General features: G+C 45.5%; 1 protein-coding gene and 1 long non-coding RNA gene across 8 annotated transcripts in view; both read left to right on the forward strand.

The window, feature by feature from the left end:
- The first annotated feature begins 2,603 nt into the window (after positions 1 to 2,603).
- MARK2 (microtubule affinity regulating kinase 2) overlaps positions 2,604 to 22,572 on the forward strand; it is a 52,969-nt gene continuing 33,000 nt past the window's right edge. For 2 of the 7 annotated variants that reach the window (XM_023535839.1, XM_011368694.2), the window contains exon 1: positions 2,605 to 3,247. In XM_023535839.1, the coding sequence (XP_023391607.1) occupies positions 3,194 to 3,247 (54 nt within the window). In that variant the 5' untranslated portion in view covers positions 2,605 to 3,193. Of the gene's footprint in view, positions 3,248 to 22,572 lie in introns of all 7 variants that reach the window. The other 5 variants (XM_011368699.2, XM_011368698.2, XM_023535838.1 and 2 more) reach the window with 4 other exon arrangements.
- On the forward strand, positions 9,436 to 14,352 carry LOC111744964. The gene is made up of 2 exons (XR_002782430.1): positions 9,436 to 12,342; positions 12,466 to 14,352. It is a non-coding gene; the product is annotated as an uncharacterized LOC111744964 (long non-coding RNA).

Below are 22,572 nucleotides of genomic sequence, written 5' to 3' on the forward strand. Positions count from 1 at the left end.
CCCCAATACCCGTAGAGCTCATTCCCTCACCTCTGTCAAGTCTTGGCTCAAGTGTCACCTTCTCAGTGAGGCCTATACTGACCACCTTAATATTGCAACTCGTTTTCCGCCCCCTCACCCTTGCAATTCTGATCCCCTTTATATAGCTGGCTCTATTTTTTTCCCATGGCGTTTAATACTTAGTAGTATGTTGGTTATCGTTTTTCCTCAGTTGAGCGGTAAGTTTCCTGAGGGTGGGGATCATTGTCTATTTTGTTCGCTGATATACCCAAAGACACTAGAATGGTGCCTAGCACATTGTAGGTGCTCAACAGAGATTTGCGGATGAATGAATCTGCAAATTAGAGAGGGGTAAATGTATGGCAATATATAATTAATCTCTGAGGAGAAGTAGGTGGTTTTAGGAATTTGAGAAGGTGACACTTGAACTGGATCTTTAAGTACACCTGGGAGCTGAGGTAGGTAACTGGCAATTGATCAGCCTGGATAGAAGCATGAAGGTGGTAGAGCTTGGGGGCAGGGCAGGATCTGGAGGGAGGTGTCAACAAGTGATACCTAGTCAGAGAGGATATTAGCTAGGTAAGTTGAGGCCAGACTGTGCAAAACTTTGGATCCGGGCTAAAGGATTTCCTATCACCAGCAGCTACAAAATTTGTAGGGTCCAGTGCACAATGGAAACACAGGGCCCCCTTGGGAAATATTTTAAGAGAGTGACAGCAGAGCATTAAATCAAGCTCAAGGCCCTTCTAAGAGTAGGGCTTTGTGTGATTGCACAGGTCATAGGCCCATAAAGCCAGCCCTGCCTATCCCACAAGGGGGCCACTGAGAGCTTTCCAGCAGAACAGAGATATAATTGGAGTCGGACTTTAGGGAGATTATTCTAGCATGTCTGGTGGGGTAGGTCGGAGGAAGTCTAGGCAGGTAGACCATTTAGGCCTTCTTGTGTGGAGAGAGAGTGAGGAAGAGGAGGGGACAGGTGGGGTATGGGTGAATCTAAGGGGCAGAGGGCAGGGGTGAGAATTTGAGTGAGTAGAAGCATGGAGGAGACAGAGTTTACTTAGACTGGAGCATGCGCCTGGGAAGACTCCTGAGCGCACCTTCCTTTACTTCTCCAACTACTTCCTTTTTCTATTCTTTCTGGATCCAAGCCTTAGAGATGAGATCCCACACAGGAGTTGGCAGTGTATCTCCTGCTGGCCAGCAGAGGGCAGATCATTCTCAGGGATTTTTAGGATGAACTGGGGGGTGGAGGGAATGGAATAGACTGTCTTCACCTCTTCCTCTCTTTCATACTCACCTCCTTCTGCAATTCTTCACCAACTTCTTCCCCCATGGCTGGGTGCCCAAATGGAGCTGCGGTGGGGCATGAAGAAGTGTCCTGGAGCCTGGGCATTACTAGGGCTGTAGACGGTACCTGTTGCCTTAGGAAGTACTTTCTACTATCTAGCTATGTATTTCTCTGGTATCTCTATGTATTTCGTGGCCAGGGGGTCTGCTCAAGATGCTCTGTAGCTGGGAGTTGGAAATCAAGTGTCAGAGGTCCAACAAGCACTTTGCCTCACAGTCCCCGGGACCTCTCTGCTCCTGTACCTTTGAGAACTTGTTGGTTGAGCCTGGTCTCTGGCTCTTGTGGGAACTCTGGCTTCTGCCCACCTTAAGCTGTTTTTGAGCTCTGGGATGGGGTGGCAAGTTCCAACATGTCCAGAGTAGGATGGATGGGGGTAGCTTGTAGCCACAGGAATCAGACCAGCCTACTGCCTCTCCTTGGTGAGACAATCTAGGAGAGAGTGTAGAGTGGACCCAGGTTGCCACATCGACTTTATCTGTTAGAGTCAGGGGCTCTCCAAAGATGAGAGAGGCCTCAGAGCTCATGAATCCAATTACCTCACTTTATTGATGGGGAAACTGAGGCTCAGGGAAGGAAAGGAACTTCTTCAGGGAGCCATTGTTTGTGTCATCCTGAAGAATTCTTATTTTAAGCCAGTGTTTCTTTTCTTTGCCATGAGTTTCTTTGTCTTAGAAAGGATAACTGGAATATGAATTAAGATGAGAATGTCTCTCCTGCCTTAGCTTGCAATATTTAAAAAGATAACTGGCATGATTCAGTATTTCATAGTGTGATGTTGTTTTGTGCTATTTTGAACATTGACAGGTGACACACATGTTGATAGACAAGTTGGATGTTAAACGAGATGGATTTTATGAGCTGATAGACAACGAAGGGACACGCAGATGGGAAGTTGCTTTAGAACCAAAGGATGCCAATCGCAGGGACGGCTAACAGCCTTATTTTCTATTTAGTCAAATAATAACACGCACTGGCGATCCACGCTCCCTGTCTAAGATTTGAAAATAGCCGAAAACTGCCGGAAAGAAACGAGGAGTCAGACTCGGTATCACCCGAGGGAATGACCCGGGGCTCGCCAGGCCTCGGGTGTTGCCGGAAATGGCTGACGACCGCTGTCGGCTCAGGGGCGGAGCGGGGGCGTGGCCGGCTCCCTGCACGCGGAGCGGCTTCGGGTGTTTCCGGAAACTGCCGAGAGCCATCTCGAAGTGGGTGGGGAACGGCCTGTGGGCGTGGCTGGAGTGCCCGGAGTCGCTTCGTGGATTTCCGAAAACAGAGCCGAAGCTTGGTCTTCGGAATCGAGGAGGCGCGCGGGTCTCCAGAGCTTACCTTCTTCGGGTGTTTCCGGAATTCACCCGTAGTCCGTGGCCAGGAGGAGGAGGCGTGCCCCCCTCCCGTTCCTGGCAGCTTCGGATGTTTCCGGCTGCTGCCGGCGGAAAGAGCCGAGGGCCGGCGGTGGTGGCGGCCATGTTGGGAGCAGCAGGTCCAGCGGCGGCTGCCTGTGTGCCGGGCGCGGAGCAGTGCCGCTGAGGGCAGGGGAGGAGCGAGGCAGGCGGCCGGCTGCGGCGGCAGAGAGTAGGCGGAGCGGCGCGGCCCGGCCGAAAGGCGGCACAGCCCAGCCGGGGGTCGGGGGGGTGCGGTCCGGAGCCGCTCGGAGCCGGCGCGGCCTAGCCCGAGCGGCGCATCCCCGGGCTGGCGTGAGCGGCTGCCCGGCCTCCCCGCACCCCCGGCCGTGGCCCATGCGGCGGGTGCCCCTGCTGTGAGAAGCCCCGCCCGACCGGGCTCCGCGCCTTCCCTTCCCTCCCTTCCTTCAAGCTTCTCGGTTCCCTCCCCTGAGATACCGGCGCCATGTCCAGCGCCCGGACCCCCCTACCCACGCTGAACGAGAGGGACACGGAGCAGGTAAGGAGCCCCGAGGGCTCCCCGAATTCCCTGGTTGGGCCCCTGCACCTTGCAGAGCCTCCTCCCTCTTCTGCTCACCTCGTGCCCCTGCTGCCATCCTACAAGCCTCGGCTGCCCTGTCATCTGGCTCTCGGTTCCGCACATCCCCCTCCGAGTTCTGTCCTGGGACCCACCTCGTCCTGACTCCAGGCTACACACTTGTCTTTCTGCTCAGCCCCGTTCTCTCCTCACCGCCCTCCTGCGCTCTTCCGTGTTACCTCCCCAGCTTCCCCTTGTCTTCCCTTTTTCTCTCAGGGGCCTTTCTGGTCTTCCTCCACCCATGCTTAAAGCAGCCACCCTCCTACTCCTCGGATAGCACCCAGCGATTTGCCCCAGATCCTTGTCCACCTCTTCTATCTCTCTAGCCTTTTCGCCTCCGTCCGCACCGGTTCTCCCGGTCCCTGATTATCACCCTCAGGGTCCTTGCCTGGAGTGTGTTCTCGATCGCTATCCCTTTCCAGTTCCCCAGCTTTTTTACCCTGCTGCTGCTTTTCCCAAATTGTGTTCTCCCTCTTGCTTGCAACCCACCAGCTCCACCCTCATCACCTTTCCAAATTGTTCGCCTACTCTTTGCTCATCACTTTCCCTTCTTTTCTCCAGGAGCTCCCTGGTGCTTCACGCTGGCATTTGTTGCTTCCGTGTTTCCTATACAGCTGTCATGCGCATAGTTTTCCCACAGGTTGTCTTTGGGGTTCCAGTCATCACTCCCTTCAGTCTTTGGATCCCCACATGTTCTCTTCTCCGGGGGGTTTGGCCTTTAAGTCTCTCGGCCTTCTGTTTCTCATTGTGAGCGCTTTGCCAGCCTTCTCCCTGGGCACTTTCCACCAAGGGATAGACGCTGCTCTTTCAGCCCACTCCATTAACACAACCTGTTGCTCTGTCCTTTCCAGGGCCTCCCTCCGTCACTGTCCTTGCCCTTTTGCCTTCTTGTACTGCAGCGCAAACCGTGGTACCTGCTGGCGTGCTCACTCCTGGATCTTCACTTTTCATAGTGTCTTCCTCTTTGCTTATTCCCTTCCAGTTTGTCTACCCTCACCCCGTGTTCCTTACTATGCCTCTTAATCAGGATTGCTTTTCATCTCCATATTAGTCTCTTGTCTTCTTCACATATTTCTTTTTCCCACACATGCCCCTATTCATCCCTTCCTTTGGACAAGTCTTCGTAACTTCCCATCCAGGCATTTCGCATGCTCCCTGCTCGGTCCCCCTCATCCTGACAATCACTGCCTTTTCTGTGTCATCTCACCTCTGAGCTGAGAGGCGTCCCCATTCCACCCCTCCCCTTTCTTTCACCATCTCCAGTGTCCCTTGCTTCGTGGACTATTTTCTGCCTGTCACACCCTTCTTGGTGGAGAACTTTACTAGGCCCGAGAAACTCGACTTGAGAAAGGAGCCCTCCTTCCCTGGGGCTGCAGTCCTTTTTGCATCCTTTTATGTTTTCCTTTTGTTCCTGTCTTTCTTTGTCGCCCAGTGGAACCATTGCTGTATTCTCTTGCATGTTAACATCCTTCTCTGAAAAATCTTTTTTTTTTTAATCCGTCCTAAGTTTTTCTCTTTTGTTACCCCCTTGCTGTCACCTGGGCAGTCAGGAACTCGCAAGCCGTTCTGGACCGAGTTTTTCTGTACCATGGTTGACCCTTGCATTATTGATGGATTGATGGCTGCTGAGGGTGAAGCAGGAGTTGAGTGGGAGGGATGGAGGGAGGGAGGGATGATTTCCGTTTCATCGCTGGGTTTGGTAGCTGGCTCTGCATGTGTTGGGACTGAGGTCTTAGGAGCATGGTCTGCACCTCACCAGCTCCCTTGCCTGCCACCTGTTTCTCTCCTTACTGGGAACCACTTTCTCGAGGCCCTCTTGAGGTTGCCTGTTGAATTCCTTTTCCTATCACAACTTTTGTTTTAGCAGGTAAACCCTGCTTAACCAGAGAACTTTCCCAGACTGTTGATTATGAGCTGGTAGGAAGAAGCCAAGTGACTGACTGGCACCTTTAGGCATTTGGGGAGTGGCCGTGGAGTGCCTACTCTCAGCTAGGCTGTGGGGGGCATTGTGTTGAGCGAAGTAGAGTAACAGACTGCCTTTGTGTGTTTCCTTTGTGCTGTTTACGAAATGTAAATATTCATGCCATGCGCTTTTTCTTGAGATATGTGTGTTGATGTCTTCTCGTCCCTCCATGCCTAGCATACTGCTGAGTACATAGTAGGAACTTGGATGTATACTCGTTGGTTATGATAGCAGTAATCAGCAAGCCATTTGGGAATGTAAGCTGCTCTTTGATAACTTTGCCCAGAGCAGTGGCTGCATACGTTGTCATCTTATTCCAAATTATGAATTACTCGTCTCGTTTCTACTCTTTAGGGACTTAAGGTTCCCGTGAACCACTTCATAGCTTTTGTTGTTCTCGCGGTAGCCAGTCTCGCCATTGACTTGATGTTAAGTCTTATCCCAGTAAAAGTGCGGACTTCGGTAAGCCTTGGATACACCTATTACAGGCAGGTGCCCGTATGTTTTTAAATAAGAAACAAGACAAGTAGCAGCTCCTTTGGTTACAAGACCAGGGACACCGGAAGCATTGGCCTCCTTTAGAATGGATCCTGCTACTAGGTGAGATCAAGAAAGCTCTTTTGGTCCCGTTGTAATTCTAGCTGAAGTAGTCACGGAAGCTCGGTCATTGCAGCAAGTCTTAATGCTGTGACACAAAAAGCAAAAAAGCAAGGGATTTGGTTGGGCTGATTCCTTCCCCGCAAAGGTCCTCTATCACTTTAAATTATTTGAACTGGTTTCACCAGAAAATAGGTAAACAAACTCCACTGTTGTCTTCAAGCTCCAGTCTCTTTTTGCTTTTCCTCTCCCCGGTCTTTAAAACATGTGGCTGATGAGAAGCTGTTTCCAGGAGCTCTTTGATCACATTGAATTAAATGCGCGCGCGCGCGCACGCACAAACACACACACACACACACACACACAGAAAATGTTGAAGCATAAAAATAAACCTTGTGTTGCAGGGAGTTTGCCTGTTTGCTGTTGACTCTGCTTCTAAGAGTGAAAGTAGGAGATAAAAGAAAGTTAGGCCCTGTCTTTAAGATGATTTCTGTGACACCTGATTCCAGATGTACTTTTTCACAGCCATAGACTCATCTTCCTTTTGCAGAAGGAGGGTTGTAACCTGGGGCTGGTAGTTTTGGGATTCTTAGTCTGTGAGCTGAGCTTTCTGTTCACTTTTCCAAATGGCTCTTCTGGCCTGGAGGCTTGGCAGTGGTGACAGCAATCAGCAAGATGACTGTTGTCCAGACGGCCGCAGTTATAGGCAAGTGTGGAGAGGGGTCAGGCTTCCAGAGTTCACCTGCTGCTGCCTAGAGCTTTCTGTAGCACCTGGTAGAGGGGCTGCGTGGCTTCAGGCCTGCCCCACCTCTGGGCCTAAGGAGCCACCAGACGTGGCTCTTGAGAGGAAACAGGAGCCTTCACTACCCACCCCACTTCTGCTACAGTGGGCAGAGGAGGCCATTACTGTCATTCTTCTAGGGAATGAGTGACATTGTTCATTCTCTCAGAGTTTGGGAGTCTAAGGGAATAGAGCAAATCTAACATTTAGGATCCTGTAAAGAACAGCTGAGCCACTCCAGCCACAGGGAACCCTTGGCTCCCAGGGTCGGTTCTGGCTGCATGTTGCACTGAACAATTTGATTTTAGCGTCACCTAGTACAGAGCATGGTTAACTCTCGCTCCATGCCCTGTGAGTTGAATTGTGCACGACTCCGCTCTGGGTGCTGAATCTGACCTCTGCCCTTTGACTCTGGCCCAGGGGCTCCTTGGCGGTGCTGCCTTCTGGTCAGGGATGTGGGTGAATGTCAGACCACATATTCTCATTTTCCGCTCGGCTCTAGAAATCAGGAATGAGGTGTCGTTAGAGTAAGGGCTTTAGGAGTCCCTGGAGTTCATAGAATTGCCATACCTTTGAACCCAGTAAAGGTAACTACCTAGTAAATTGTAATAATTTCTCCCTAATCTGTGGATTTTGAGTAGTAGCTAAACAGATGGCTACAAAGTAGTCATTGAAACTTGGCCTGCTTCAGGCTAAACTGAAGTTTGCATAGGGATATTCGAATCTTTCCAGTGGTGACCAAAGATTGGGCCCTAGGCTTTTTTCAGTGTAAATGTCTCAAGCAGAGTTGATGCCTGTGAGATAGGAAAAGGTTGAGAGTTTGTTTGCCTGAGAAGTCTGCATGGTTAGATGTCTTGGGAGTCAAAAGCATCTCAGACTAGACTTCTCCTTGGGACAGAACAAGCCATTCGTCAGGCATTGGACCAGTACTCACTCAGCACCGTCATGAACTCTTTCCCATCGAGCACTTAGCCACCTGTCTGGCATTTCTGTCCTCCCAGGAGCTTCCATGACTTTTCTACATATATATTATGTCAACGTGAATGAATATTTTATGCCTAGAGTGCAGCCAAGCCTCAGACTTCGTGGCCCATTATCGACAAGTGGGATGGGGGCTGGGCAACACCTTTGGCCCCACGGTTGTGTCTCTTCTAAATGGACTCCCCCCAGCAGCACTTTGAAACCCATTAATGGATTGGGATGAAGTAACCTAGCAGATGGAAAGGGTGAGGAGGGTGGTTATCCTTCCCTGGGTCTGCCTGGCGAGGCTTTCCTGCAGTCACTGGGTCTGGCCCTAAGTCCCTCTGCCTGGTTAAGCTGAAGACTGGCCGCTAGGCCTCGACTTTGAGAGAAGGTGTGGAAAGGGTTTCATTTTCTCTTAGCTGTGATGGTGCTGCCAGTTTTGCCACTTTCCTGTCAAAGCAAAAATTGAGAGGCATTGGGACAGAGTGGGTGGAGTTTATACCTGGCCTTTTGTCCTTCAGCAGAAGTTCAGAGAAATGACAAATCAGATAGGTAGCTGAGTTTTCTTCTTTTGATAGGGGATTCCAGTATTTGTACATTTTGCACTTGAAGCTTGGATTCTCCAGGCTTTCTCTCAGCCTTGATCAAACATGAGTGAGTCACCGAAGTGTTATCTATGCATCTCTCCTTCTGTCTCAGCAAAGGGAAAAGTAAGCCCTTACAAACAGCGAGGGGGAGGAAACCACCGATTTTCCACTTCTGGCATGGGAAGAGGCCATCTACCCCTTGTCAACTCTGAAAGTTCTAGGTCTTGGAGCAGACTGTCACTACCCCAACCCACAACCCGTTGAATGTCACTACTGCCTCTTAGACGTCGTCGAGATGGTACATCTGATTCTGAAACGACACCAAGGGAGAATCTACTCTCTTGGTTTCCATTTCTTTCCCGGAGGAGGCGGGATCCCCATTCCTTCTCTTGCCCATTAGACCTGCTCCTTTTTAGGGGGAATAAATAGGCTGGATCCCTTCATCTAAATGTCTGTTTTTGTCTAGAGTGTTTGAAGTTTCTCGGTCACTGTGGGGAATTCTCTCCACAAATGTGTGTCTTTGGGTTGGCACTCATTTCCCCCACTTACGTTTATTCCTTACATTTCTCATTAGAAAATAGTGAAAAGAACAAAAACAGATGTATTTATTTTTCTGCACAAAATGATTAATTTTAGGCTTATAAAGCCGCAGAATCACAAGTTTGGTGGGAGATAGGGTGAGATAGACACTGATGTTGGTGGGTAGGTGAATGCTGAGGGACCGCGTGGGGTGGGGGAAGAGGGAGAGGGAGGGAGGAGAGGAGGGGTGTGTTTAATGGCTGGCTCCAAGCCACCTTTTTCTTTTTAACATAAGGAAGGCGGAGTAGACCAGAGGCTTCTCTGTAGAACCAGTCAAGCTGGTTTTGAGCAGCCTCGGCCTATTTTTCTGTGTTCTTTGGGAAGTTGGCAATACAAAGGTCTGCCTCCTCTGGGGCTCTGCTCATTGAGGCGTAAGTTTGGCCGGAGTCTGTAAACAACCCCTTCCCCCTAATGCTGAATGGGTCTCTGAGCTGGGCCTCTCCACGCGAGTGGGCTTTCCCCACACCACACGCACCTCAAGGTAACTTTGCCTTATACACTTTTGACCTTAAGCTCAAAGATACAGCTCCTTTGCTTGGGCTCCCCTGGCAATTCCCAGCTTGGCAAAAGGCCTTCACCCTGGCTGGGGGTAGGGGGTGGGTGGGGGGTGGGACTGGGTCTGTGATTGGCTCCCCATTTGTGGATCTGGAAGGGAATCTGGATTCCTGACTCTTGGCTGTCGTGATCTGCCTGCTAAACCCAGTGGGACCCCAGACCTTTTGGCTCGGTGCTGTGGGACTGTCCGTCCAGGCCTGCAGGGGAAGAAAAAAGGAGAGAGTAGTGTTTGGTCTTTGGCAGCTCAGCAGGTACTTCAGCATGGGGAACAGTTTGAGTTTGTCCCTGATCAAGGTACCTGTAGGAAAGGTGGGAGGCATCAGTCACCACATGCTGGCACTTCTTCAACAGTAGTAAAGAAAGGACACAGCAGATTCTGAGGCTCCTGCGACCCTCAGTGCTGCTAATGTAGCAGGATTGTTTTCCTGGTCTCCCACTAAGAAAACTCCCAAGTCTGGAAGTTCGGTAATGAGTGAGCAAGGCTACCTGCTAACAGCTCCAGCCCATGCCCTGTCCTTCCGGGCACGCAGACTGCTCCTGTTGCTACTGCAATGAGATATTTATTCATTGCTTCTCCTGAGCGCCATTTTGCTGGGGGTTTTGTTTTGGTTACTGATAATCCTGTATGGAGAGTAGCCCCCTTTTTCCTTCACTTTCTTTAGATCCAAGGGTCTATCGGCCTTTCCTCACCCTGTCACTTCCCCACTTCCCGTCCACAGATGGCCATCATTTGACTGTTTTTGCATGTAGTGTTGGTAGCACTTGTGGCTTATTGCTTTGTTTTTGCCCACAAGAGTTAGAATTACTGGTTCTCCAGTCACAGGAAGTGGGCCTCCTTAGGCCCTCTTGGTCTAGCATAGCTTCCGATTGAGTCGAGCTTATGACAGAGTTGAAAGGAGATCCCAGCGCTTTTGGACTTGAGTGAGTGGTTTTGTTGTGATTAGCGCAGGCTCTGCAGCTTGATTCCCTGTATTGGAATCTTGGGTCAGCCCCTATTGTGACCTTGGGCTTATTTAACAACTCTAGGCCGGTTTGCTCGTCTGTAAAAAAAAAAAGGAGTAATAATAGTACCTATCTTATAAGTGTAGTTGTTGGGGGTGTTAATAGAGTTTATGACTGTCAAGCACTTAGAATAGTGCTTGGCAGGACGTAATCATCATCGCTGTTCCAGTTGAGCAGCTTAGTGGATTTTCTCTGAGTACCGTTCGGTGTAAGGGCTATACACTGGAATTTCTCTGTCATTGATCACAAGACTTTTAGTCTCTTCCAGCCATTGGGGTCCCATAGGTGCTTTTTCTAGCATTAAAAAAATTTTTATAATTTATATTATTTATTTTTACTAATTAGCTATCTGAAAGAAAATAGAATGCTGTTGGAAAGATTTATTTCGAGAGCACTTAAAAAAAGATAGTTCATTTATTTATAAGTATCAATATTAGGCCATTTTTATTGATTAAAGAAAAAAAAAGCCACACTACCATCTGCCTGCCCATATTTCTGTGTCTCGAATGTTGGTGATAGTGGTGGATCTGCAGCCTCATCTATGGCCGGAAGGCCAAATCCAAAGTGACCAGAGCATAGGCTTTTCCGAGTGTGGGAGGAGGCCCTGCAGAGGGCAGGGATTTCTTTCATCCTGTTCCTTTCTTCAAGTGCAGTATTTACCTTTGGCACCAGGAGAAAGCTCCCTGTGTCTCTTAAAGACCACACGGGAACTTAGCAGCTAATGATTTTAGGTTCCTTTTTCACTAGCAGAGAGGCCTTCAAGGGCAGGTTCCTGTTACCTCTGTTGGCTCCTCTGAAGTGAGAAGAAAGCCTCCCCTTTGTGAGGCCTGGAAGGGTGGCAGCTATTTCTCAGCTGCTCCTGTGAGTTTGTGGACTTTGAATTTGGGGCTGAGATTCTGGTCTCAGTTGGTTCCTTGTTCATCTTCATTGCTGGCCACTGCTAGAGCCTGAATACCTGGTCAGAATAGCAAGAAAGTTGTGCAGTTTTTTCACATTGCATCTGTGGCCAGGGGGAAAGGTAACAGTGTTGCCTCAGAGCTCAGCAGGGAATATTTCTTTCACTGTATTTTCCTCTTCCTTTTGACCCCTCTGCTGCCTTGTCTCACTTCCTTTTTTTTTTTTTTTTTTGGTTTGGTTTCTTTGAACTCCCTTCCTTCATTATCACTCGCCATATATAGGGTTTTCATCTCTGTGTCCCACTCTGCCTTACCTGTTTCTATGCCTCTTTTGTGGCGTAGCTCAGGAGGGGAATTTTGATAGTCTGAGATCTCCTTCATGTATAGAATCCCAGAACCACCCAGTCCTGTCTTTCTCCTATTCCTCTGATTTCTGTAAAGTTAAGGATTCACTGCTTTAGAAAACATTTTCTTTTTATGTCTCTAGACCCACCTTCCTCAGTAAAGCCAGGCTTGGCAACCTGATAACTTACTAGGGAGGACATCCCAGTTTCCCTGGTGACAGGGTCTAAGCTGTTTCCTCTGGCCTATCAGGAATGCCATAACTCTAGACCCTGTCTTGGGAGAAAATTGAGGAGGCACTTGTTAATTTCGGTAGTGCAGTATTGAACTTGGTTCTCAAAGTGTGGTCTGGGGACGCCGGGGGGTCCCTAAGACCCTTTCAGTGGTACATGAAGTCAGAATTATTACATTATAACACTAATGCAGTATTTGCCTTTTTTGTCCACTCACTCTCTTACCAGTGTACAGTGGAGTTTCCCAGAGGCTAAATGATGTGTGTTGACATCATCACTCTTTGTGAATGAAATGTGTGTTTCTGTATTCTTGTGTTTTCTAGAATTTTTAAGATAATACTTTAAGGCATAAATAAGAGCGTTTTCAATGATGAACGCAGTTTGTTCTCAGTACTTCTACTGTGCCCTTAATAGCTTTCTTTGGTTGTATCTGTAATCTCTGCAAACCTCATTATTATTCAATAAATTATTATTTCAAAATCCCAGCATTTTCCTGGCACCTTCAAGGAAACATAAGAAGTAAGTACATGTAAAACCTTGGGAAAACTTCTCATTTCTAAACCATTTACAACTTATTTTAGCACTTGATTCTGTTTTATCTAAAAATAGAAGAAAATTTATAATATTTCTCTTATATTTAAGGATGGATTGTTGGCTTAAAAAGGGAGATTAGAAGAAGTGCTTTCTCAACACATAACTAACTGTCACCTCTATTTACTGAAATGGATGTATGAACAAGTAAAAGGGAGGCATCTACTCAGAGAAACTGGGCAAAACTGTAAATAAGAAATGAAAAAAAAAAGAAATCACAATGAAACCTGTCTTCTCAGCTTCATAGATGTTAATAATGCACCTTGTGTCTGCGCAACAGAACATTTTCATGGCATGGTACAGTGCCAATTAAGTTGCGGCATCATGGCAAGGCCCATCGTTCCGAGTTTAGAGAAAAAGGAACTGAATGTTTTAGGTGTACACACCGTGAACTATTCCTTCAAAGCCAAAATGTATTCCATATTCCAGTTTTTCAACCTAGAAATGAAAAAGTCACTGAAGCCCCTTATATGATAAGTCATCACAGTGCTTCGGCTGGAACGGCGTACCCAGTAGCTGAGAGCCTAAAAAAGTCTTGAACAGCTGACATTCCCGAATGCCCACTGGATGACAAGTTAGTTAGCTTCAGGGTCCCGCCACAACTTCACTTGTTACCACCGCTTGTCGAATTAAAGATTTAGCTGCAAACATGCAGATTGAATTAATATCTTATTTACAGAATTTTACTTTCACCTTACCAACGAGCACATTTATAGACATAGCTCAACTTGTACCAGCACCAGCTATGCTTCAAAGAATATTTTCTGTTACGTGAACGCTCAACAGCCAACACAAGTGGTGATAAATATGAAAGAGTTGAATAACTTTTTTGACTCCGATGGTTTATCCTGGAATGACTTCGTTTCCATTTGCTCCGTGGGTGCAGCAGCAACGGCAGAGAGAACTGCTGGCCCCTTATATGAGTCAAGGCAGCGGCCGCAGGCTACTGGTGGCCGGTGTCCTGGACTTCCGTTCCTTCCACACCAGTGGTTAACAAAAAAAAGCCATTTTCACTTAAGAATGTCCTGGATGAAGCACTAAAAATTATTAATTTTTATGAAGCTCAGCCCTCTAGTAAAGATTTCTTTTCTGAGTGGTGAAATGCAGAGTCCGTGGAACGCTGCGGCTGCACGTGGTGCAGGGCTGGCTCAAGGAAGCACACGTGTGTGTGGGAGCAGAACCAGCTGCACGGATCATCGTTTTTACTTGAAAGAGCAATGATGGACACACCATAGCTATTCACACTCGAGTATTTTGTGGACATTTTCTTGAAACTGAACAAATTAAGTGTGTCATCTTTGCCAGTGATAACATTCAAGTTTTCAAGCGAAAATCAGAATTTTGGAAAGTTTGCATTTGTTAAAGACTCTTTTGATGAGATTGGTGGTAAAATTAATGGAATCTGATTTTCTTTGACATTGTGTGAAATGCCAGTATTGGGAAATTCTACATGAGTCAATGGAGGACTATTTTCCAAATTGCCAGTGGGTAAAAGAGCCATTGAGAGTGCAAGATGACCAATGGATTTTAATGTAAAAGTACACAAAACTTTGATAAAATTTCAGATTGCAATTAGCCTTTAAAAACTACCACTTGTTGAGTTTTGGTCTAGTATCAAAGAAGGAAATTCTCAGGATATGAATGGCTGTTAAACTCCATTTTCCAACTTTGTGAAGTGAGTTTTTTTTTCCCCATCTTTGAACCAAAGCAACATATTGAAACACATTGAACGCAGAAGCAGATTTTAGAAGTCGACTCTCTCCCATTCAGGCAGGCATTAAAGAGAGATACAAGAATGTAAAAGAATGCAGCTCCCATTGTGAATTACATTTTGTTTTAGAAAACATAGTTTCTTCATTAAGAATAGGTTATTCGTGTAAACATGTAATGGTGTACTGTTATTTTAAATGAATTAATAAAAAATATTTTTTAAAATTATCAGTGTTGGTTTTTAATAAACTAACTCTCGGATAGCTATAACCCACATAAACAAAAGTTCTTTGCAGTCCCCAGTAATTTTTTTTTAAGAGTGTAAAGAGTTCTTGAGACCAAAAAGTGAGAAAACCTCTGTTGTAGACAAAACTTGATAGTCCCTCTTGGGTTGGTTTCTTGTGATGACTTTATAAAGAGGCCTTGTTTATACTTCCCAGCCCCTATATAATCTCTGCTTTAGCCTCAAAGCCTTGAACTCAAGTTAGTTTACTTCCTTCTAATACATATAGCACTGGCCTTCTGAGATGTTTATTTTTGTTGTTTTATCTGTGGTTTGTTTGTTTATTCTTTTCCCCCTCTTTTTTTCTTCCTTAATTTTTTCTTTTTCTCATTTTCCCTTTTATTTTTAAATTTTCTCATTTTTTCTAATTTTCTCTTTTTAAAATCTTTTATTCTTTTTAGTTTGTTAGTATTTTTGTTTTTGGGGGGGTTTTGGTCTGGCCTTGTGTTTTGCTTGCATTATAAGATCAGTTCATTGGGTGGACTTTGGTGTGTGAGAAATTGTGGTTTGGAAGGTATAGTTTTTCTATTAAAAATATGTTTACATATAATGGGTTTATTAATGTTATTTAAAATGAATGGATACATATTTAAATCTCATTAATTTCTAATGCATTAAATATTGATAGGTATAATGTATATAATCAAAAGCTTTTGGGGACAATCATTTTTAATAGTACAAAGGGGTTCTGAAACCAAAAAAATCTAAGAATCGTGATTGTAGACAACACTTGGGTTAATTCTCCCTGGCTTTGGTTGGTCAGTTTCTGGATAATTTCATAAACGGTTATATTGCAATTCCCAGCCCGTTTAGTCCTGGCTGGGCCTCAGGAAGGCACTTGCTGCCTTGGTTTGCTGTGGTCCTAGCAACACGAGGAAGTTTGTTCTCTGATCCCAGGGACTTTGACCAAAGTTGGCTCATTTCCTCCTCTGAATACATAGCATTGGCCTTGTGAGGTTTTTTAAAGTTAAATTTTATTTTTTAAATTTTGAGATAATTTTAAACTTAGAAGTGTTGCAGAAATACTCCAGAGAGTTCCTGTACGTTCTTCACCCAGTTTCCCCTTATATTAACATCTTATGTAACTATAGAGCGTGTATCAAAACTAAGAATTACTCTTGGTATAATACTATTTACCAAAGTATATAACTCATTCAGATTTCATCAGTTTTTCCACGGATGTGCTTTTTTTGTTCCAAGGTCCAGTCCAGGATCTCACACTGCATTTAGTTGTCATGTCTCCATAGTTTCCTCAAATCTGTGACCATTTCTTAGTCTTTCCATGCCATTCATGATGCTGACAATTTTGAAGAAAACTGGTCAGTTATTTTATAGAATGTTCCTCAGTTACAGTAGTCTGAAACTTTCTCATGGCCTTCTTAATGTTAATTTCATTTTTTTTCATTGTGATAAAATACACATAACATACAATTTATATTTTAATAATTTTTAAGCATACAGCCCAGTGGCATTAAGTACATTCACAATGTTATATAACCATCACCACTATTTCTAGAACTTTTCCCATTATCTCAAACAGAAACTCTGTATCAGTTGAATAATAACTCCCTATCTCCCCTGCCCCCAGCCTCTGGCAACCTCGATTCTACTTTCTATGTGTGTGAGTTTTCCTATTCTAGATATTTCCTGTAAGTGGAATCATACGGTAGTTTTTCTTTTGTGTCTGATTCATTTCACTTATTGTAATGTTTTTGAGGCTCATCGATGTTGTAGCTTTAATTCCATTTTAAAAGTTAACTTTGATTTTACTATGATGATATGTATTGATTTGTTGGAAAATATAGTTATTAAGACTTGTAATGTATTTAGTAATATTATTTTAAATAAATTAATAGTTTAACATTTTTTCGGTTTTCATTATAATGCAGTAGCTATAACCCACATAAACAAAAGCTATTTGAGATCCTTAATAATTAGGAGCGTAGAGGGTTTCCAGACAGACCTGTGAGAATCACTTTTGTAGACAAGTGTAGGGTTGATATCCCTGCCCTTGATTGGTTGGTTACTTGCTGTGACCTCATAATGAGCCTTTGTTTTGCAATTCCGAGTCCTGGCTGAGCTGCCGGAAGGCACTTGCTGCTTTACTTTGCAGTTGTTCTAGCTGAGGAAGCTGGTTTTCAGTGACCCAAGGGACTTTGACCAAAGTTGGCTTGTTTCCTCCTCCTGATACAGAGCATTGGCCTTTTTTTTTTTTTCTATTCCATTAAAAAGATCATTTGGCTTACTTGGATTTCATTATGACAGTAGATTTTTTTTTAGGCTTATGTGTTGGCTATTGGTCAATTCCAAATTTGAAAATTGCAAAGCTTGCTTAGCCTCTAACCTTGAAGAACCTTGGTGCCTACAATAGCTGAAGGCGTGTAGGCCCCAGTCAGTCGCTAAGCCAGAACACACAACAGGCTGTGTCCTAGGTGGCTGTAGAGCCTACACACTTCGTTCAATTTCTTCTGTACTTAAATTTTTGTTAGCCCTGTTTCTTAACGCCTGCCAAATCCCACACTTCTGGAGGTATACTTTATTGTCTCTTGTCAGAGGTTAGCAGATTTGGTGTCTGTAACAGCGTGTGAACTTTATCGTTGCTCTATGAGTCTTTAAGAGACAGATCAAATTGCATTGGATATATAGTTCTAAACTGTTATCATTCTTGACCTCGTTCTTGTGCTTGTACTCATCCTCCAACTTCTGTAGCACCTCTGACTTTTGAAAGCTTCCCTTAGTACCATTAAGAGTAGACCTTTGGGCCTTCTCTATAATAGTCACTTGGAACAGCCTTAAGCACATTTTTTTAAATGATCTCATTGCCTCAGGATCACTTTTCATTGGAATCATTTTTTTAAAAACGAACTAATCAAGTGCTTAACCTATATCAGTTTGAGTCTACATATAGACTCGCAGGATTATAGGTCCATTTCCCCTCAGTCAGCAAGTCCCATAATCCTGTGCTTTTTACACAAAGCATATTTCTTTTCAGATTCACATGTGGCTTTCATTTCAATTCCAAAATTGAACTTGATGTGCTTTTTTTCTCTCTCCGGCCGCTGGTTCGTGTGGAAGATAGACTTTTGCTTTCAAAGGGGATTTGTTCACTCTATTAGCTAAGGCAGTGACTCAATAACGGTGCCTTCTGGATGGCCCTCTAAGTACATTACTCTGTTCCAAGTGGCTGGGAAACTCTTAAAGGGACTGGACTGAGTACTTGAAGAGTAGAGAATACCCCCGACTAGTTCCCACTCATGGTGTGCCCTGAGGCTCGTGTCTTTAGCTGTAGACATAATAACAGCTAACATTTATTGAGCACGCACTTTGTCCCAGATCCTTGTTTAGCTGTTTTACATTCATCAATTCATTTAATCTTTGTGAGATAGTAAGCCTTATTGTTTTCCCCACTTTACAGGTAAGGAAACAGGGCCCAGAAATGTTGAATAACTTGTTTAAGGTAAAAAGCCCAAGTGGTCCAGCATATGTGTGGGTGTCAGAGTCCTTGGTCCGGGCTTTGGTTGTGTCCAGGCACGAGAAGATAGAGGCTCCTTAGGATTAGCTCCCAGCCAGTGTGGGGAAAAGCGTCTTTCCTGGCTTGGCTTTAGGGTCGTGTGGGCGCACTTCTGCCTGACTCTTTCTGCCCTCACTGGCCTATTGTCACAGTGGCACCAGTGGTGGAGATGTATGCAGCAGATGCTGCTCTCTGGCTGACCTCCCTGGTCTTGACTGCACCACATAAGAGCTGTGGGAAACTTAAAAAAAAAAAAAAAAAAAATCCTGGCTTCTTGTTCTCCCCTTTATCTCTTTTCATCTTCTGGAATCTCTTTTCATCTTCTGGAATTTCAAGAACTCCTTTAGAAAAGCCAGAGGCCTGACACCTAACATAGGTAACCAACAAGTAGTAAGCACCCCACAGCATAGAACAGTTTGGATTCCTAGATTTGACTGCCCTGCACTGTGGCACCCATGAAATGCCGTGATTCTTTCTGTAAGCGCTCTTCCTTTCCACCACACAAAAGAAAAAAGAAGAAAGCTTTTGTGTGTGGTTTTTAACTGTGTACGTGTTATCCCTATGAAACTAACATTCTCTCTTGACAACCTACATGCCACTTACACACGCAGAGCCCCAGAGCTACTTGCTTGTAGCCTTGACTTCCAAGGACACCGAGCGTCGGAGCTAAGAGTGTGCATTTGGGACCTGCCAGTACAATACTGGCAGCTGAACTCTGGCCATCCTGCTGCGTCTCTCTATCCCATTGCCGTGTAAAGTACCACCAGCTCCTGTTTGCTTCTGTTTGGTCTTCCTTTTGGTTCACCTCTCTCCTTAAGCTAGTCTGCATAGCTAAGCATGTGGTCCGCCCAGACATCTGCAGTTGTTTCTTAGTGAGAGTGATTGCCGTGTGCGCCTCTGTGGAATTTCAGTTAACTTGAGTTTATGAGTTTATGGTTTGATTTATTCGTTCGTCTCACCCTGGCAATAGCGCTTTTTCTTTTATCCTGTTAGAGGTTTTGATTTTTATTAGCAAAGTTCTAAAATTTCGAGCCTACTTTAAGATAGCTCCGTGGGGTGAGGATAAAGAGGTGAGCCGCTGCCCTTGATTTAAGCATCACTTATCCACATGTGCCCCTCTGCTCCCCTAGCAGGGAGAGGCAGTTCTACTGTATGATTGTATTTGTGTTCAAACCTGATTCATTTCTCCAAGATCACAGTTTTATGCCATTTCTAAATTATTTTAGAACCCATCTTTTTGTTAAAGTGGAAAAACCAAGGTCCACATAAATTAGTTTGACAAGCACAGCTGTCTCACGAGTGGTTCTCCCCCCTCCCTGTTTCCTGTCTGGACACATTTCTAACAACAGAGGTAGCTGCTGTTCACACGCAGGTATTCTTCAGTGATGCGGGCCACTGCCTCCTCGGAGAGCGCATGGCAGCCTTTTCTTGCTAATGAAAAGGCTGTCATAATGGGTTAGGTCCATAGGGGCTCTGCCCTTCTGTACTTGTATTCCCAGGGAGAAAAAAAATCTACCTTAATTACCACATCACACTGGCAGAGAGGTGTGGCTGCTAATTGATTAAATGACAGTCCTTTGCATTGATGTGGAACTGCTGGGGTTGTTTTGTTTTTGAATAAATGTGTAGATTTGAGCTGGGGAAGTTTATTTTGGAGAGATGAAGATCTGTATAGGGATTTCCCTTTATTAAGCTCATGTCTTTGGTGCCATTTCTCTGTCCTTATTTTCTAACTCGGTAGTAAGAAGCACTCAGCTTTTGTTGCCATTTGGGTGCAGGTGATGATGAATAATGTCTTTTTCTCCCTGCGCCTCTGGTGTTCTCCCTTTCTGTTTGGTAGCACCAGATTCCTTTATTTGGTTTGGTTTTCATTCCTTCCTTCTGTCTTGGAATGGTCTAACCCTATTCTGAAATATATTTTTCAGATAGTGTTTAAAAGCAAACACCCTGCCTTAAAACCACAGAAACTGCTTGTGAAACAGCCGATAGGGCAAGCTGCCAAATCCACACTATTAAAACCAATCTCTTAATGACAAAATGTCAAACACTGATGTTAAACCTTCATTATGATTGTGGTGTGAGGGTTTTTCTCAATAATAAATGTTTAGGTGCTGAGCTCCCAGTTTCGCATTCAGAATGCTTACATTATAAAATTCTTCGTGGCAGACCATTCCAGAAGAGTCTTGTGTAGCTAATCTGCTGTTGACTGTACAGGAAAGGTTTTAAACAAACCAATTCCCATTCCCCCTCACCTACTTTTTCTTTTTTTTTTTTAATTTCAGGAAGTGGTTTTCTTTTGAGGTGATACAGACCAAGCACCAGCCTTTCCCATTTTTAAGATAGAACTAGCTAGCTGTTTTTTACCCCAGTCAAGTAGGACTTGAGCCTTAATCTTTATCCCTGGGCTCCGAATTAACTGACTTCTTTTCTTTTCAGATGGCATAGAATCTTCTCTATTTGTCTAGGCAGTGTTATGTCTTTCCACATACTTTCAGGAATGAGTGTTTGTCCCTCCCTGCTACCTTCCAAAAACGCTCTGACACTGCTGGTAGCCTGATGGGTAAGGGTACCGCTTAAAGACTGGTATCGGTGGGCACTGAGCTGATACTGACTGAATGGCAGTTAAGGAAGGAGACCAGGCTTGACAACCAACAATTGGGAAATAATAGGAAAAGTGTATAAACGTGTCTGCCTAGTCACAGGCAGCACCGAGATGTGGTGGTTCCAGATGCAGGGCTTCAGAAATTCCTTCCAGGACGGGGTTCCATAGTGTAGCACTTAGCGTGTCTGCATGCAGAAGGTCCTGGGTTTGTGCCCCAGTGGAGCCACGGTCCATGGTCTACGGCCACGCCACCCTGAACAAGCCCAAAGTCTGATCTCGGAAGCTAAGCAGGATCAGGCCTGGTTATTACTTGGATGGGAGACCACCTAGGAAGACCAGGTGCTGTAGACAAAAATAATAATAATAATTATAAAAGAAATCCCTTCCAAATCTTTTCCTCTTGTGTTCCATTGCCGGGTGCTTTTTCTGACTTCATTTCCATGACTTGAGTCCTGAGCAGCTTTTTTGACTGTTTACTCTCTTTCCTTATCATCTTTGCTGGCGTATTGGGCCTGTCCCCAGTTTCTCGACGGGGGTTAGGTGAGGAAGGCTAAACGATTGATTCTGCAGTGAGTCTCCTTGGGTTGTCTCCCTCCGTCAGCGTCACACGACTCGCACCATGGTCAACTCAATGGGCCAGCATCCCCATTCACTGAAACCACGGAGTTTTAGGTAGAGCTCAACAGCACTCATGGTCCCAGCTAGAAGTGAGACCTGGGATCTTCAGAGCTCTCAGCCTGTGGTTCTTCTGAAAAATAACAAAAGCCACAGACTTCTAGCAAATTGGGGGGACTAGGTAGACTGTAACTTTAGTTCCTGGATTTTGTCTCATATCAGACTGTGTGCTTTGTGCTTATCTCTTCTACTAGACAATGAACTCTTTTGGAAGATGGGCTGGATTTTATCCTCCTCTGTATCTTTTCCTCCCCTACAGTCTTCAGATGCTTTGTGTGTGGTCATCTCTCAATTATTTGTGAAATAATAAGAAATATTATAACATGGACGTTATTCTCCACTTGTAACCACCCTTGGGGAAGTGTGATCATATTGATTTGTAAATCAGACATCTATCCAATTTTTGGCCATATAAGTCACAAGTCTTAATTGGTATCTTAAGAAGTGTAATAATGACCAAAAAGAACTTTTTAAGGATGAGAAGATGAGGGAGAGGGTTTATACCATTACTGGATTGTGATAAGAACTCGGGAGAATGCGCCGCTAAGGAAACTCTGCCTGGCTTTCCGAAGTAGGGACCTGCGCCAGAAAGGCAAGCCCCCCTGGTTTTGCTGAGTTCTGGCCCATGGTATCTGTGGTGACATTGTTGCTTCTGGTTAAATTGGCCTCATCCTTTCCTCTTTTACGATGGGTGGGCAGGTACACTGAGGGGTGAGAATTTTGTCCCCAGATGGTGAGATCACGTGTGTCACTGTCAGCGGGCCAGCGTCAGTTACAGTGGGAGAAGGGCTCCGGCGCTCGGCCCAGGAAGGACTGCATTCACGCCACCTCAGCGCCTGGCGAGGGTGAGGCCCAGATTTGTCTTTGAGCATCTTGGGAGATCTTTTGCTTTTCTGAATTGACCAACAGCTGTGAGGAAATTGGGCACCACGTTTTCCAGGACCATTGTGGATAGGGCAAGAGTGAGAAGGCCGACCATTTTCTCCTTTCTTCTTGATTCCTTGGTCTTTGTGACTCAGGGTGTGAAAGCTCCACCTGATTTTTGAATCTCCAGTTTTTGAGCGGATGCAGAAGGCGGCAGCCGTATAGGGTGGTAGAAAAACGACTCGTTGGACTGGTCTGCTGGGACCCGCCTCCCCCTTCCCCTACTCTGGGCAGGGAAACTGAAACTGTTGCTGCTGGGCTTTGCCAGGTCAGTTTCTCCTCCTGGGTCACCTACCCATGGGACGCAGCTCCCCCACCCAGGAGCCCTCCGAGGAGCCAGCTGCTGGGGAGTCATGCTGCAGGTGGGGCAGGTGCTAGGTGCTAGGTGTGCCGGACCCTAACAGGCACTGCACCTACTCAGAGCAGTTCAGACCGAGGCCACGGAGCCCTGGG

Source organism: Pteropus vampyrus, unplaced genomic scaffold (assembly GCF_000151845.1).
Source record: "Pteropus vampyrus isolate Shadow unplaced genomic scaffold, Pvam_2.0 Scaffold144, whole genome shotgun sequence".
In the NCBI taxonomy this organism is placed as follows: domain Eukaryota; kingdom Metazoa; phylum Chordata; class Mammalia; order Chiroptera; family Pteropodidae; genus Pteropus; species Pteropus vampyrus.